The sequence below is a fragment of the Hirundo rustica genome, chromosome 3 (assembly GCF_015227805.2).
Source record: "Hirundo rustica isolate bHirRus1 chromosome 3, bHirRus1.pri.v3, whole genome shotgun sequence".
NCBI classification, from domain to species: domain Eukaryota; kingdom Metazoa; phylum Chordata; class Aves; order Passeriformes; family Hirundinidae; genus Hirundo; species Hirundo rustica.
Window position 1 is genome coordinate 15,067,331 of NC_053452.1, and position 16,665 is coordinate 15,083,995.

A 16,665-nucleotide genomic window follows, 5' to 3' on the forward strand; every position below is an offset into this window, starting at 1 on the left:
TTAGAGTCAAATAAATGAGTGAAAATAATTCTGTGTTTGGATTCCAAGAACTGTGTTATTTTTCCTCCCAGGGAAAATTACCAAAGTTTGCTGAGGGGCAGTTCTAGCAGATAACCCATAAAGATAAATGAGTCTGAATAGCAAAAGCAGTGCAGCTCAAGCCTGCCAACACAGTTACACAGCAAATTTCCTTTCATGTATTTCATGCACAGATTCCCTGTCCTCTCTCAGGATAGCTCAGATGGTGGGCATGGCTGCAATTCAAGACCTGAAAGAGTTGGGTGGAGGGGAATTTTTGCTTGTTGTACTTGATGGTGTACAGGGGTCTAAGTAGCCTCAAAGGGCACAGAAAAAACAAGTGAAAATGGATTTTGACTTATTTGATCGAGTGGCTACATTGATGGACAAGGGAAAGATTACAGATGTCATTTATCTGGACTCCTGTAAAGCCTTTGACATGGTCACCCACATCCTTTTCCCCAAATTGGAGAGAGGTGGTTTTAATAATGAGTGGATTTTTAAATGGGTAAGAATGTGGTTGGACAGTTGCATCCAGTGGTGGTCAACAACTCAAAGTCCTGATGGACATCACTGACAATTGGTGTCCCTCAGGAGTCCTTGTTAAATACCTTCATTAATGACATAGACAGAGGGATTGAGTACACCCTCAGCATGTTTGCTGATGACACCAAGCTGCGTAGTGTGATTGACATACCTGAGGATAGGATGCCATCCAGAGGGACTGGACAAGCTGGAGAAGTGTGCCCGTTGTGCTGTCATGGGGTCTTGAGTGTCTCTCCTGAGATTCAGGGGGTTTTAAAGTCCTTTGCCTTCTGAAAAGCCCTGAGCCAGACGTAAGAAAGAAACAGAGTCTTCAGGTTCTGATTTCTCAAGGTTGCATGCTTATTTCTTATCTTACAATTCTTTCTGTGCCCAGCTAAGATCTGTGCAGCTGCTCAGGCATCTGACAACTCCTCCTCCTGCACTGGGAGGTTGCTGCCTCTTATGCTAATTATTACGTGTTCTTTATTTATAGTTACTTGCCAATACCTACTACCTATACTAAACAGGTCGTCTCTACTCTGACCCAATCTTCTGAAACTGCTTTGTGCCACCGTCACTGCAGAAAATGGAGTGAATGAAAAAGAAAGAAGAAGCAAGGGACAATGCCCAAATTCCTCTATCTTGCTCCCATCTACTTCCATACTAAAGAACCTAAAACTGTGATTTTTCACCCTGTGATATGCTATACTACTATCTTTCATATTCTTGTGGCCTGTAATTCATCTTGCAGTGTTGGAAACCTTTCTCATGGACTGAGATCAAAGCCAGTGTCTTCCTGGGCTCTGTGCCAGGGTCTCAGACCCACCTGTCCAGGTCCCAGACCTACCAGGGCAACCAAAGGAATGCCCTGGACTCTGACAATGAGGTTTAATGAGACCAAGAGCAGGTGCTGCAGCTGGGCTGGGGCAACCCCCAGTGTGAACACAGGCTGGAGGATGAACGCATCGAGAGCAGCCCTGCCCAGGAGGATTTAGGGGTGCTAGTGGGTGAGACTGGGCCACCTGTGTTGGCAGCCCACAGAGCCAAGTGTGTCCTGGGCTGGGCTTCATCAGGAGCACTGTGGGCAGCAGGGCGGGAGGGGATTCTGCCCCTCTGATCTGCCCTGCTGAGACCCCACCTGGAATACTGCATCCAGCTCTGGGGTCCCAGCACAGGAAGGACAGGGAGCTGCCACCAAGATGATCTGAGGGATGGAACACCTCTGCTATGAGGAAACTCTGAGAGGGTTGGGATTGTTCCGTCTCGAAAGGAGAAGGCTTTTGGTTACCTAATTTTGGCTTCCAGTTCCTGAAGAAAGCCTGGAAGAAAGGTGGAGAGGGACTTTTGTACAAGGGCCTGTAATGACAGGATAAGAGGGAATGGCTTCAAACTGAAAGAGTAGATTTAGGTTAGATATTAGAAAGAAATTCTTTACTGTGATGGTGTTGAGGCACTGGCACAGGTTGCCCCTAGCAGCTGTGGATGCCGCATCCCCAGAAGTGTTTAATGCCAGGTTGGATGGAGCTCTGAGCCCATGGCAAAGGGGTTGGAACTGTATGATCTTTAAGGTCCCTTCCAACACAAACCATTTTGTGATCCTTGTTCCTCTTTGTTGCCAAAGAAATTTCTCCCTTTCTCAGACTGTGAGTTTCACAATGTCTATAATGTCTCTTCCCTTTCCACATTTTTTTCCATATGGTATGAGAAACTGTAGTTCTGTCAGAAATTATTTATTTTATAAGTACTTGAAGTTGCATGATCTGCTTCCAAGAAGGAGGACATCCTCAAGCACACTTTATATCCACTTACCTACTAGGATTTGATCTTCCTCTTGCTTCTCTCCTACACATACGGGCAGTATTTTAATCCCCAAAACTTCTTTTAAACAGCAGGCATAAAAACCCTGCAAAAATCCAATCCAATCCAATCTTGGACTACCCATCAGAGTATTAAAATATTTTAGCATTTTGATTGTTTATAAACTGAAATGAGAAATGGATATATGGTACTCTTACCAAATGAGAAGGTAAAGACTGGTGCAATTACTTTAGACTGAACAATAAGTAGTTACAAATTTTTATATGAGTTGCTAGTTTCAATACTTCAGTATCCAATCCAATTTTAAACTTTAAAGATCACAGAATTTATTCACAGCTATGCTGTATGCTCTAAGATGATCTGCAGTCATCCTAATCTTGATGAATTTTTTAGAAGGAAATCACCATTCTGAAAAAAAAAAATCCCACACAACTCAACATTTATGGGTTAACTTTTCCTGCCTGTGCATCATTTCATATGTCAAGACCTGCTTTTTTGAACTGACATTCCTAATTTCAACTTGTCTCACTGTCATCATCTTTCATATGGCCTTCCCAAATGTCAGTTTTAGAGCCCACTGTAAGTCTTACGTTATTCCTGTGCTGTTATATCACTGCAGCCTCAAAAAATTCTATTCATATTAGAGCACACATCAGAATCAGCCTACTTGGATAAAAATAACTCGTCTAGATCTCTTGTTGTCTGTTTTTCTTTTATTTCTATATCTCTTCACTGGCTCTTGTCTTCCTTTATTCTTTTGAGATAGGGCTGCTACTTCTATCTGTGTGTGCTTTTTCATTTGCTGTTTTGTCCAATACTATGAAAGCAGACTAGACTGAAGCACCTGAAAGAAAAGTAGTTATATCAATTTCTGGTATCACCTCAGCGGTTTTACAAATGCATCAAATTATAGATCTTCAATGTGCATAAAGATTTGCTTGGCAATTAATTCATCCTTGTAAACTTTGAACGCAAGTAACTAAATTATCAGTAGATCTACTAGCCTGGCATATTCATTGATGATCTGTAACAGTCCCTTAATCTATTGATAATTCATTTGCCTATCAAAGTATGTTATTTATGCTGAGCTAAATTAGTCTTGATCATTACAAGGAATTCCTGTTTCTGCAGTGGAAATTGAAATTGTTTCAATTTCATGTAATATTTCTCTCTGTTGTTTTATACTGAGGCAGCTATTATTGTTGACTCATTATATGATTTTTCTCTACATTGCAAAGTCTCCATCAACAGCAGTGATCCTTTATATTTTTATTACTAGAGAAACAAAGCTTTAAGAAGCACAGAAACACTGTACAAATGAGCAAATATTAATGCTTAAATTTCTCAAATAATCATGCGTAAGCTAAATGTAATGACCTTGCCAGTGGGCTGTGAATTCTTCATGCAGAAATAATGTTCTGTTCCAACTACAGAGTTCTAAATACTGTCAACAGCATATAGATCTTCCCAGTGTGACCTATTGGAGTAGACAATGGCAAATGCAGCTGTTGTCTCCCTGATAGTGTAGAAAAGCAGACTGTACAGAGTCAAAAAAAGGGACTTAAAACTGAGAACTCTTCCTTGGAACTTACTATGTAACAAAGTTCTAGGAGAAGCTAACAATAAGTCATTGGACAACTTGATCTAATGGGGATTCCTTTATCTTCCCTTTTTTACCACTTTTCACACGCTGCTTCTAAACAGCAATGCTGTCTAACCAGGCTGTGAAAATAATTTTGATAGTGCTAAGCCTTCATAAATTTTATCGAAATTGCCAAAATTATAAGATGGGGTTAAAAATTGAAAATCCATTCCAGTAGTTCTAGCTAAAATAATGATATTCTAGAGCTTGCACTGTGAAATCAACAACACAATAGATCTGTCAGATTTGTACATGGTGAGAAAGGTTTTTGTTTTCTGCCTCTTCTCCCCTGTTCTTCTGAGTCTTTCATACACACATGACTGGATAGATTTGCCTTCATTCCTACATTTGACATGCAGGTTATTACTGCTGATAATTGTGGAATTTCATTCAAGCCCTTCTGGAACACCGAGTAAAAGTTATGTTAAGAATAATACAAGAAGCATAGATGCTCTTAAAACTTACCAAAATCTCTGTATATTTAGTATAAACATGCATCATCTGCATCCCATCCCCCCCACAGGTACACAGAGTGAAGAAGTACTTCCTAAACTTGCTTAAAATGTGCTGCTGTGAACCCTCATTAACCTTGGTATTTTAACTGAGCAGTCCTTTTTGCAAAAGGGCAGCTTTGTGGAATATCCTCAGAGTCTGAATGTGATTGTTTTGATCAAAAGTAATATCATATAAAAGTTACTCTCTGCAAGCCTGCATTCAAAATGGAACGTTTAGCATTTCAGCTGTGTGGTAGCTTTATGTGGAGCACCAGCCAAAGGAAGAGTTTTGAAGATGATCATCTCTGAGATCTAGTAGGTCTGTTGGAAAGAGGAATTCTTCACTATTTTGAAAGCAAGCTCTGCTAAAACCATGTGTTGGCTAACACAGCAAAGAGTGAAAAAATTATAGCAGGAGGAAGGGAGATCCAAATATACTATGCCATGCAAATGCCAGCGTCATTAGATTTTGTCTATTTTTGAGGTGTATACAATCTCCAGAAGTGGTCAGAACAGGAAAGAAACGAAGGACATTTGATGTGCTTCACCTCTCCACCATAGCCATCTCACTCATACTGAGTAATTGGCCAAGCATTGATTATGTGGGAGATTGATTGCCACGCAATTAGATTTTATTATTTACCATTTAACATGCATCACCAACCTTTCTCACAGTCCATTGCACAAGCAGACTGCTTTGGTTTTACATCTGCTTAATCTTTTTCAATGCCAGTGCTCACCATCTAGTCTTTAGTGGGGGTAAAAACAAGCAGAGAGAAATACAGCGGCTAGGAATCTGAGGATTTTTATTGCCAGGAAATTGTTAAATGTTTTTGTGTAGCTGTTTCTTGTGAAGAAAAAAAAATGGTTTGAGAACAGAATTGTTGGGGAAATGGATTTTAACCTGGAGAAGTCTTTCAGATGTGAGCATTTACTTTTTGAATATCTCCTCTTTCCTATTCAATACTTATCTCCTGAGAACGTTGTGTTGTTGCTGTTTCTCGCACACTAGCACTTCATATGACACAACTTTACTTGCCCATGAAACATAGGCACATTTCTGTAATCCCTGAGGAGCACTAAACTGAGACAAAAATTGTAATAAGAATGGAATCTGAGCATCAAAAGGTGCATGCAGAAGTGGACAGCACATCCAGAAGAGCATTAGGAAAAGTTTCTTGGCAGAAGAATATTTGTGGAGCTGTGGAAGGTCTTCAGTGTAGTTATGTGTAGCATGATGGAATCGGGAGACTGGAGGTAGAGCAGCACCTGTATCTCCACTGTGGACTGCCATGGAAATTGGTGGCAAGTGAAAACTCTTAAGATGCTGTTCCTGGTGCACCCATCAACTGTAAAGTCTTTCTAGTACCTCACAATTCTTCCTTGCCTTTTTTTTTTTTTTTTTTTTTTTTTTTTTTTTTTTTGGTAGTGTGGACTATGGGGCAGTGCTACAATGAAATTTTAAAAAGAACAGTCAAGTATCACTCAAGGGAAGAAATATCTTCAAAGTTCAATTCTCTTGACAAATAACTACAATATGTACTATGTGCCATTAAGAGTGCCTGAAGAAAACCCACAATGTCAGCATTTCAGTGCTGGGGATTTTTTTTTTTCTTGTTTGTTTGTTTGGTTTTTTCCATAATACATTTAATGGGGTATTCAGGCAAGACACTGAAAGCAGTGTAGAATTGGGGTGAAAAGATCAGTTTCTATATTCCTTCCTAAAAGAGTGACTTGGTAACCTAGGAATTCTTCTTTATTTTGTTCGCTTTATTTGCCTGTAAACATTTTGCCTTGCTTGGTTATCAGTATAAGGAATGTGAAAGATGAAAGCCACCACCTGTCACATCATAAAACAGCCTCTTGCCTGAAGTATTTGAAAGGACAGATAACTCAGCAGAGCCTGGACAAGTAAACTAGCCACCTTTTCCCTCCTTAGGTGAGAGAGGGTCTAAAAGTGATAGAATTCATCACTCCAATGGGAAAAATATATGAAAAGACTATTTTTCTTAAAGAAAAAAAAACCATCAAAACCAAAAGACATCAACCACAAATCAATACTGAAGCTACAGAACGGGCTCTTTGAAGTGAGTAAGTGGACATAAAACACTAAGTTTACATTTTCATGTCTTCCCTCAAGTGCCCTTCCTTGCAAGTGGTAGACACAATTCAGTCATGCTTTGCTCTACCACCACTTGCCTGTGCATATTCTCTGCTGCAAAGGGGGTTTGAAAAGCCATATGCTGGAGCGTATGTGCTGCAGAAGCTGTGTGGATGCAGCATTTAAGCCTTTGTCAACTGTTCTTCAGTTTATTAATGGGCTATGATCACAGTGGGCTTCTTGGTTTATGGAAAAAAAAAGAGCAGTTATGTCTCATCACTGTTTTTTTAAAGACTAAAGACCTTTTTGATATGGAACAAAGTGCAAATGTTTACTCAGGGTTGATGAAGGTCAGGAGAGACACCAGAATGACCACTCATCCACTATTCAGGCCCAGTTCCTTCTCTAAAGTGAGTGCAAAAATTTGAAAGAAAAATTTCCACTCTGCTCTGCCTATTGCACAAGTAAATGTGCAAAAGGTGGGTGATTTTGTACACTGGGGAGGTAAGAAGGTCATCAAGGCCAAATAGGCTCCCGTATTTCAGTGAATGTCAAAGACATCTGAATGCCTACCTGACATTTTCATTTGAGACAACAGCCCTTGATTCGCAATCTGGATGGTGTCCGTTCTTTTATTCGGTGCATATTCAGCTTGTGTAGGGTAATTTATTTTCACATTTCAGTTGCCTTAAAAATGCCATGAATTGGGATTGTGTGGGTTGTCTTAGGATGAGTTCCACCATGTACTTTGTAGTGCAATTATTAATATACTATAAAGCAATTTCTGCTGATGTGGTAACAGCAGTTCATCTGTTTTAGGAAGGACTGGAATAAAGTGAACACTTTTTTCTTTCGAGATTAGGCTTTCCCTGTGGCATTTCTCAGTCTTTGCAGTCCTCCTTTGTCTTTGCCTGCCTGAGGGAAGAAGCTGTTTTATGCTTGATCATTTTGAAATAACATATTTGGAGAAAAGTGTGGCTGACACCTTGGCTTCACCACAGCCAGATGTTCCTTTGTATTTTCATGTGTCATATAAAGGAATTGTGGAGATGCCTGCTGTGTCTTGAGAATCCACCACAGTATGCCAGGGCTATCCATCTCGTTCCTGGGAAATAACACCACTCTAGTACACCACAGAAGCACTCTCATTCCTAGCCATGGTAGTGGTTTAGTACAATGTGACATTGGAAACATGACAAAGCAACTTCCAAAATGAAAGAGAAATTAGGAGAATAGCTAAAAGTACTTCCTAAAATTGGCAGCAAAACAAGAGATTGGGGGAGAGAATGTCTGCTCTTGGAGAGAATGATGGATTTGAAGATGCTTTTGTTCAAGCATATAAAAATATTCCATAGATATTGTCTTTATAGATTATGAAGAAGTCAAGCCCTGACTCCTTCCTGTTGTATTTCCTCTTTTTTTTTTTTTTTTTTTTTCTTAGTCATACACGGAACCAAATTTGAATGAATGGGTTTTGTTTTTTGTCAGCAAAGGTGTTCAAGAAATGAACACAAGAGATGTACACAAAGCACACAGATTTAGGAGAGTAAAGAAGTCTAACCATATTCCTGGCTAAACTACTTGCTCCCTGATGTCACAAATCTCCTGTACCAAACTGCTGCTGGTTTGGTTAAGGGGTCCAGGTGCACCAGTCACACCTGAGCAGTATTCTTATTCAATTGTTACCATCACAAAAAACAATTTCCTCTCTACTTATGTTTGAAGACAATGGTAGCTGTTAAATGAAGTTAATAGTTTTTGCCCACCAGCATATATCATGTAAGAATTCTCAGGAATGGAAAAAAGGAGAAAAGGCTGTGAAGTGACCTGTCAGCAATGTCACTAGTGCCAGAAGATAACTCTTAATAGCCTCTGTTAGTAATTCAGAAAATAGAACAGTATCTTTAATCTTTAGTTTACATTTCTTTGGTTTAGCATTTGCAAAGTTCTTATTTTGAAGAAATGCAGAGGCTTGGGATAAAAAAAGATGAGCTATTGCAGGAGGACTTGGCATTTGTTTTACCAACAGTTGTGTGTGACTCACTATTGTGTGGTGTTCTGTGTGCTTTTGCATAAGTGTGATTCCAATAATGAATAAATTGCGAACTTGGGTTAATTTATTAGCTAGCAATTTGTTTCTGTGTTAAATTTACTCGTTATTAAAGCGGAAATCAGCTCTAAGTCAGAAAAAAGATAAATAGGTGTAAATAGGAAATACACAGTTGGAATAACTGAGGATCTGCAGTACCTGTAAAAGATGCAATTTAAACCCACTAAATTCTCTTTATCAGTGATTACTACATTACTGAGTGAGACATCATTGCCATGAGCGGGTCAAAGCGCTGCCTTCCAGCTGATTCCCCTGGCCTGCCATGAACCTGCCAGTGAGAACATGCTTTTTTTTTTTCTTTTTCCCCTCAGAAAAACAAGGTGAGGAAACAATCCTCTTACTCAAAAAAAAAAAAAAAAAAAAAAAAAAAAAAAGAGCTAAATCTGTGCACTGACTCCTAATACAAGAAAAGAGTTGTGAGATCTGCTCTCAAATAAACTGCTTTATTTCTTTATTTGAAGCTTTTCCAGTGATCAGAAGGAAATCTTGGATCACTCTATTACCTATTTCTTTACTACCTGCGAATTTGCCTATGACAATTGACACGTATTTTACGTAAATTGGCTATTTCCCTTTATAAATTAAAGAAAAATCAGGATTACTTTGAGAAAAATGAGACTTTTTCAGGAATACATTTAAAAATCAAACTGAACTTAGAAGAGAATATGTACAAGGAAGACAACAGCTGAACTTTAGTTCCAGAAATTATGGTTACACATTTTCTGTGGGTAGCAGTGTAGCATTAGTGTTGCATTTCGGCTCCAGACAGTTTACACGGTGGCATAATCTTGTACTATTGATCTGATGAACTGTGGTACCTTACTTCATGAAATAACTTGCATGTAATTCATACTTGTAAGTAGGCAGCTACAAAACAAGGGATTTGCTCTGGAGTAAAATTTCCAGTAGTGAAGCTGTACTTACATAAGAAGCAAGAAAGAGAAAACCTGAGAATTTGTATTGCACTGTGTTGATTCCCCTGATCTCTTTGAATAGGAATAGGGAAAATCTTTTATCTTTTCTGATTCTCTGCCATTGCATGTTGAGATAAAATTTAACTAAAAATATCTTCTGCAATGCTGTCTTGTCTGAAAGTCTAATGGATTGTTTTGTTGGAAACTACTTTTTTATTGAGATGAACATGAAAGTAGCATGTGATTAACTGAAATAAAAGTAACAATGCAAAAATTCTGTGATGGCAGATAAGAAAAATTACCAAGTGAAAAAAATTAACTAACTTTAAAACAGAAATTAAAATCTGAGTTTTAATTCCAGAGCTTATCCCTTAGCAAAATTTTGTGTCTGAGAGAAAGTGCTTTCCATGCCAGCAGCAGCAAACTCAAAACACATATGGTATTAAACATTTGATATTAAATCTGGTAAGATTAACTCATAGACATAAAAATACTTTTTATATACATACTAAAAGGTAAAGTCTAATAGTCAATCTGTCTTCTCAATACATAAGATATGTATTTGTGTATTAGGTGTGAATTACATACATTTGATTTTTAAAAGCAAAACTCAAAGTTATTTTGAACATCAACAAAATATTACCCAGAACATGGTTTTGTAAAAACTGTATCTTTAATAGTATAAAATGATCAGTCTAATTATCAACACTTGTAAGGTACTCTAAGTACACAGAAGGGATACAGCTTATTTAGACTTATGATACCTAATTATTTAGACATATGTTACCTAATTGGCAATATTGCAGTGTATATTTTCAGGAGTAAATATTCTAAGCTCCATCTTACATGTTGGCACACTGACCTGGACTTCTGCTAGCCATCCATCATAACTGACAGCTACTGCATGACTGTATACAACAGTCTCAATAAGTTTGAGAGATGGATATCAGGAATTAGCAGGGGAATCAATCTGAAAGGTTGTGGCTTTAAAGATGTAACTAATCACAGAATAAAAAGGGTTGCTTGGACAGTGCATTTTTTAAAATAGGTTATACGTGTCGTGCAATAGAGAAGTTAAACTTTTTTATTATAGAAGTGATTTTCTTAATACTATTCTCTGGAATGATTTCCCTCTTTTAAGTCTATTGGGATCAGTTGAGATGAATTATCTCTCTATTCTGAGGTGGCAGTGACTGAAGGCACAAAGCTTCAGGAAACCTGGAAAGGTTTTGCTTTCTAGATGTTCCATCTGAGAAAAAGATGAAGAGCCTTTATCATGACACAAGTGTTTTAACTTTGTTTTCAGTTCAGCAAATTGAAAAATGCAGGAATCTTTCTGCTGTGAATGAATTAGGTCACATTTGTGGGAACAGATGGATCACCATATTTTAATCTGTTATGTTTAATCTCATGCTCATGAGATTTACATTGTACCTCAGAGCTCTAGAGGAAAGCAAGATCTTATTTTCCAAATTATCTACATAGAATGGATGACACTTGTGGTGTCTTAGTGTATGATGCTACAAAGGTTTCTAGGACTTTTGGTTGGTTTGCTTATAAATTCTATATGTTAATAAGCATTTCCCTAAGCATGTTCCATTTTCTCTCTATTTCACTAATTCAAATGCAGTTGAATTTTAGGGATGATACACAGTCACTAAAGATTTTTCTCAGTCTTACAGACATTTATTTGTTTCAGGCTATTTCTTCACAGGTAAACTGTAAACCATTACAAACAGCACTAGATTACAGTCCCTTTCAAATAAGAAATATGCCAGGAGAAGCAGTAAAAGGTGTATCTGCAATTTACACCAATCAGAGAGTGATTAAAACTAGCCACATGGGGTAGTTGCAATAGTACATTCTGAGTTCTGTCACTGTAAAATCTGCCTACGAACCTCAGCAAACACTTACTAAATCAACAGTTTTTCCTTTGAGGCAATGCAGAAACACTCTTTGGTACTAGAGCTCTTGGTCTTGTGGCCTAGGCTCCAAAATCAGCCAGACTGGGGGTTATTCTGGAAAGCACAATGTAGATTGGAATGTACATTCAGATAAACTGCTGAAAATTTGTGCTAGTAAAGAAGTATGTCATCAATGAGGATTTAATGCCTCATTAACAGAGACTGTGCTGTGCCTGTCTTCCCTCTCTGGCCAAGCAGCAGCCAGGTTCTTTTCTGCAGCATGTCCTCAGCAGCAGGTATGGAAAACACCTGGTTAAACCTGCAGCCTGACACTTGAGGCACACTTAGGAAGGTTCTTATGGTTATGTTGCGTTGAAAGGTGACTGTTCTGTCTGCCAGACACACCCAACACATGAAAGAAATGTAGAGCTTGAATTGTTTTAAAACAAAAAAAGCATCCTCCCCTCGGTGTTGAAGAGGAAAGTTATAGTTATGTCCTTTGAAAGTAAGTCTGTTGCAGAGATAGGAATTACTTGAAGGGTCAAAAGCACTGGTTTTCAGTCCTGAGTAAGTTGTTTGAAGTTCATCAGAGCAAGCTGTTTGTTATAGGTGTCTGTCATTACAATCATTTTTGGCAACAAAATTCCATTTGTTCAGTGTTCATATTGCTGTTTTAAAGGTGTCTATCTCCCCTTGCTCCCACATGAGTTTCAGTAGGGATAGATGGTAATTTTGCTGTTTAACAATGGTATCTCTAAGTTTCTCCTTTCATGTGTCCCTCAATCTTTTATTTCTTGGTGTTCTTCTGAATGGATGATTCTGGATCCACAGACTTTGGGTGGAACTTGGTGCTTCCCTCATTGCTTTTTATCTCACTGTGCCTTGTGCATCACTGGCATGGTCTGTGGTCAGCCACCCTGAACATCGAACAATTATATGAACAATTTGTATGAACAAATTTCATAACAATTATACGAACAATTATATTGAACAAAAAGACAGACAATTGTGTTAGTGCTAGATGAGTTTCTAGATGGGGATTCTGTGATTTAGTCCTCCACTCTGAAATAAACACGTTTCCTGAACACGTGAGCTGGCACATGGAAAGCATGCCCAAGTACTTCGAAGCAATCAGCCATGTAAATTTGAAGCCTACATTTATGTTTGACAAAATAGAGTCCTGCAATGCCATAGTGTCATGCACATTATCAGTGTTTGTTTTCTTCTACATTTATTTTGAAGAATTTTTTTTTGGACATATCCATCATTCAGCACAAAAAGGCCAGAAGATCAAGTGGGTCAAAGGTTCTGCTGGTTCTTTTTTGTATCTAATATTTATTTCTCCTCAACAGGTGATTTGTATATTGGAGGAGTGGCCAAAGAAATGTTTAAATCCTTGCCCAAACTGGTGCATGCAAAGGAGGGATTCCAAGGCTGCCTTGCATCAGTTGACTTGAATGGACGGCTCCCTGATCTCATCTCAGATGCTCTCTTCTGCAATGGGCAAATAGAAAGAGGATGTGAAGGTATTAAATATGCTGGTTTTGTTTGTTTGTTGTCTTTTTAAAATATATATATATATATCTCATAGTGAAGATACTGTGCCAGTCCTGCAGGGTTGTTTTGATATTTACACTCCATACATCAAGAGACTATATTTTACCTGCTTCTAATTGATCTTGCTTGACCCTTTCTTACATAAAGGCTGTGGGTTTTAGTATTATGGAGACAGGCGTGTGCCTGCCCTAAAACACAGAGCTTGATCTGAGAACATGAGTTAACTTCAGAATGTTAAATGTAGCTTCCTTACTTCTCCAGTGGCAAGATTTTTTTGCATGTGTTTTGTTTACTTCTGATATATTTTAATTAATGATAAAACAGTAACAATTTGTTTCAATGAAGTTCTTTATATCTTCATAACTCTCAGGCATTAGTTAATGCTGAGACATTAGCTAAGTAATTCCAATTTTAAAGAAGACACTTTTGAGTTGGGTAATTCAAGGCTAATTTATAAAACTTTTTAATACCAATCGCCTATATTTTTAGTCATACCTTAGATTAGTATTGACATGAACGTTTCTATCTGAAATCAGTAACAGACAAATATGTTTTATCTCACAATTTCATGTCTTTATTGATTCATCTGGAATACCATGAAATTTAATTGAGGACAGAATTAGCAGAAGTGTATTTCTAATTCAGGGGTGTCAATATCTAGCTATTTTTCCAGCTGTCATTTGATCCTATGTTATTTTTACTATGGCTTTTGGAATAATTTGAATACATTTTCTGTCCCTGCATATATAATTTATTCACATAATTCTGGATTTTGTGTTTATGTTCAGTTTTATGTGTTCTCCCTTCTCTCAAGTACCATTCTTCTCTGGACAGAAAAATGTGTTTATGACATTACAAAATCTATTTCAAATTGGAATCTTAATGATTTTGCTATCAAATTTGTTAAGTATGCAAACTGACATTGTAAAAATCCAAGAAGAGCTGGTGGGTTCCTCAAATTTCACAAAATAAAGCTTCCTGGTGGATAAAGTCTGTCTCTTTTGCTGTGCCTACAGTGCATTTGGACAGGTGGAACTTTTTTATTCTTTGCCTGTTACTTTTAGTTAGCAATATAAGTTCTATTGTAAGTACACAGAAAAAGACACTAAAGCTGCAGAAAAATGTAAGATGGGCATTTTGCATATTTCTTTCAGAAGTGCAAAAATATGTATTAGTGTGCCAGAGTTTAGAAAATTAGATTCTGCTTTTCTGAATGGTTTTAGCAATTCCATCCCTGCACCATCCCTTCAGAGAGTCAAAGTATGCCTTAATTCCATTATGCATTTCATAGCTTCTTTTGAAATTATGTAATTTCCTAAATGAATTTTCTGTACTTCAAAGAAGTATTGCCACAGGCCTGGTGTGTGAGTTCACCTTTTAAACCACTGGCACAACTCATCTGTCAGTGGTTTTAATAAAGCTACCAACAATTTAATAAAGGCCATAAAGCTATTGTCCTTTTTGGTAGAGAGAGTTTTTTCCAACACCAGAATCACCTGACACAACAAACTGGTCAAACCAGATGTGCTGCCTGGCTCCCAGAGAGCTACCTCCTCAAAAGTCTTCTGCCTGCAGAAGGAATTCTCTAACAGCACGGAATGAAATATCCTTACAACCTTTCTGCTTAACCTTGCAAGTTATCTCTTCCATCTCACTTGTTTACTTCAAGCCCTCATGCCTGACCCATCTGTCAGTCTTTTGTTTGTACACCATTGAATCACATGTCCAAAAAAGTGTTTCGCCACCCAAAAGAGGATTTAGGTCACTTGTGAATTTAGGTGCTCCTAGAAAACTCTTGCATGCCTCAAGCTGCTCCTGCCTCTGCTGCTGTGTCCAGCCAGGACTGTCTCCATGCTTACAGAGCTCAGAGTTCTGCACCTATCTCACCCTGCAATGGGATGTGTAAGCCCTGGAGGTCCCCTGAGACATCAGGTCCAGAGAGCTCAGGACACAGCAGCAGAAGTAATTTTGTGTTAGCCACCACCACACTCAATCCCAAAAACAGCTGGTATATGTCCAGTGATAAGACATATACCAGGTTCTGGAAAATACGTCCTGAGAAGTGAGGCACTTGGATGTGTTGTTTTTCAGATTTATGGGATGGAATTCCCCAACTTTCAGGTATATTATGGGGGCGGGGGGTGGGGGTGTGAATAAAAAGCCATAATGTACTTCTAATTAATTTTATCTGTTAGATTTTGTACTTGAAATATTTATATTCGCAATTAAATTTGATGTTCATAAGGGCATTAAACATTTTTAGCAAGACCACCCATGGGATTTCTGTGGCAAGTTGGAAAGTTTGCGTTTTGAAACTTCAACCACAGGCAGAGAGGTGTCTCTATCATAGAACATGAAACGTAATTTACACTTGGCTGAATCCACCTTCTTGACAAATTTTCAATTATTAGAACAGATAGAAACTAAGGGCTAGAAAGATAAATATGCTAACTAGCTCTTTGAATTGTTAATGGCAAACCCCAAAGCCAGATTTTTGTCAACACTCTAGTCAATTTGTTTTTCCTCTAGTCAATTCAATTGTACTTCCTTTTCCCACTTAAAATAATGATACAACCATAGTTTTTATACAGTTATAAGAAAAATTAATCTGTGTTTACAGGTGTGTATGAAATGTAATTTGTGTATTATATGAACTATATGAAAAAAATCACAGTATTAACATAGATTAAGATTCTTGGTGGTAATATAAGAAATTTGTTTTTATCATAAATTGTAAAACATCTGTGTGTCAGTTTATAATGCCTATTGTGATATATATTGCATACAAGCCCTCACATAGGACAAATGTAAAGGAGATCACAAACTCAGTCAATTAAAAAGTCTGCAGTGAGGACTGAATAAATTTGAATATTTAAAAGATTGAATATGAAAAAAGAAAAAGTGGTAGAGAAGGGTGTATTGCCATATTTTTACCAACTACCTTAACTCTTCAATATATATATGTGTATATATAGGAAAAGATTACCTTGTTATGATAAATATCATTGTGTTTACCACCATTGAACAGTCTTCTTCTGTTCTTTGGGTAAAAAAAATCCTACTTTTGCTAAATGAAATGCTTACATGCAAGCTAGTCTTGATGGCAATTTTAGAATAATGACTAATATAGATATATATTAAACCAAGACTGCTAGGAATCAATTTAATACAAAGAAAAATACTTCACTTTTTTAGAAAGATTGTATTTGTATTTTTTCCTAAACATGCACTTCCTAATGTACCTAGAAGGTCCTGCAGTTTATGTACTTTCAAGTCCTTGTGACTTTTGCTCTACTTTTGCAAAGATGAGGAAATTCAGCATTGCATAACTAAAGTGTAAATAAATCCATGAATATATAACATTTAAACACCTACAGATATTTTCACTTCAACTCTGTAAAGTTTCTGAGTAGCAAAAGAGAAAAATTGTGTCTTGTCAGCTACGGGATCCTGTCATTATAATCCTCTTCTCAAGAAAGGGTGATGTAATGCTCAAACATTTAAAATTCTGGGCTCAGAACTCCAAAGAAAATCTAATGTTCAATCGCTATCTAATGTCTGCCTGCTGCAGTCAGCTATAGG

General features: G+C 37.6%; 1 protein-coding gene across 1 annotated transcript in view; it reads left to right on the forward strand.

Annotated features, from left to right (window-relative positions):
- NRXN1 (neurexin 1) overlaps positions 1-16,665 on the forward strand; it is a 698,461-nt gene that overhangs the window by 316,505 nt on the left and 365,291 nt on the right. Inside the window, 1 exon segment of the mRNA XM_058420099.1 lies at positions 12,879-13,052. Coding sequence (XP_058276082.1) covers positions 12,879-13,052 — 174 coding nt within the window.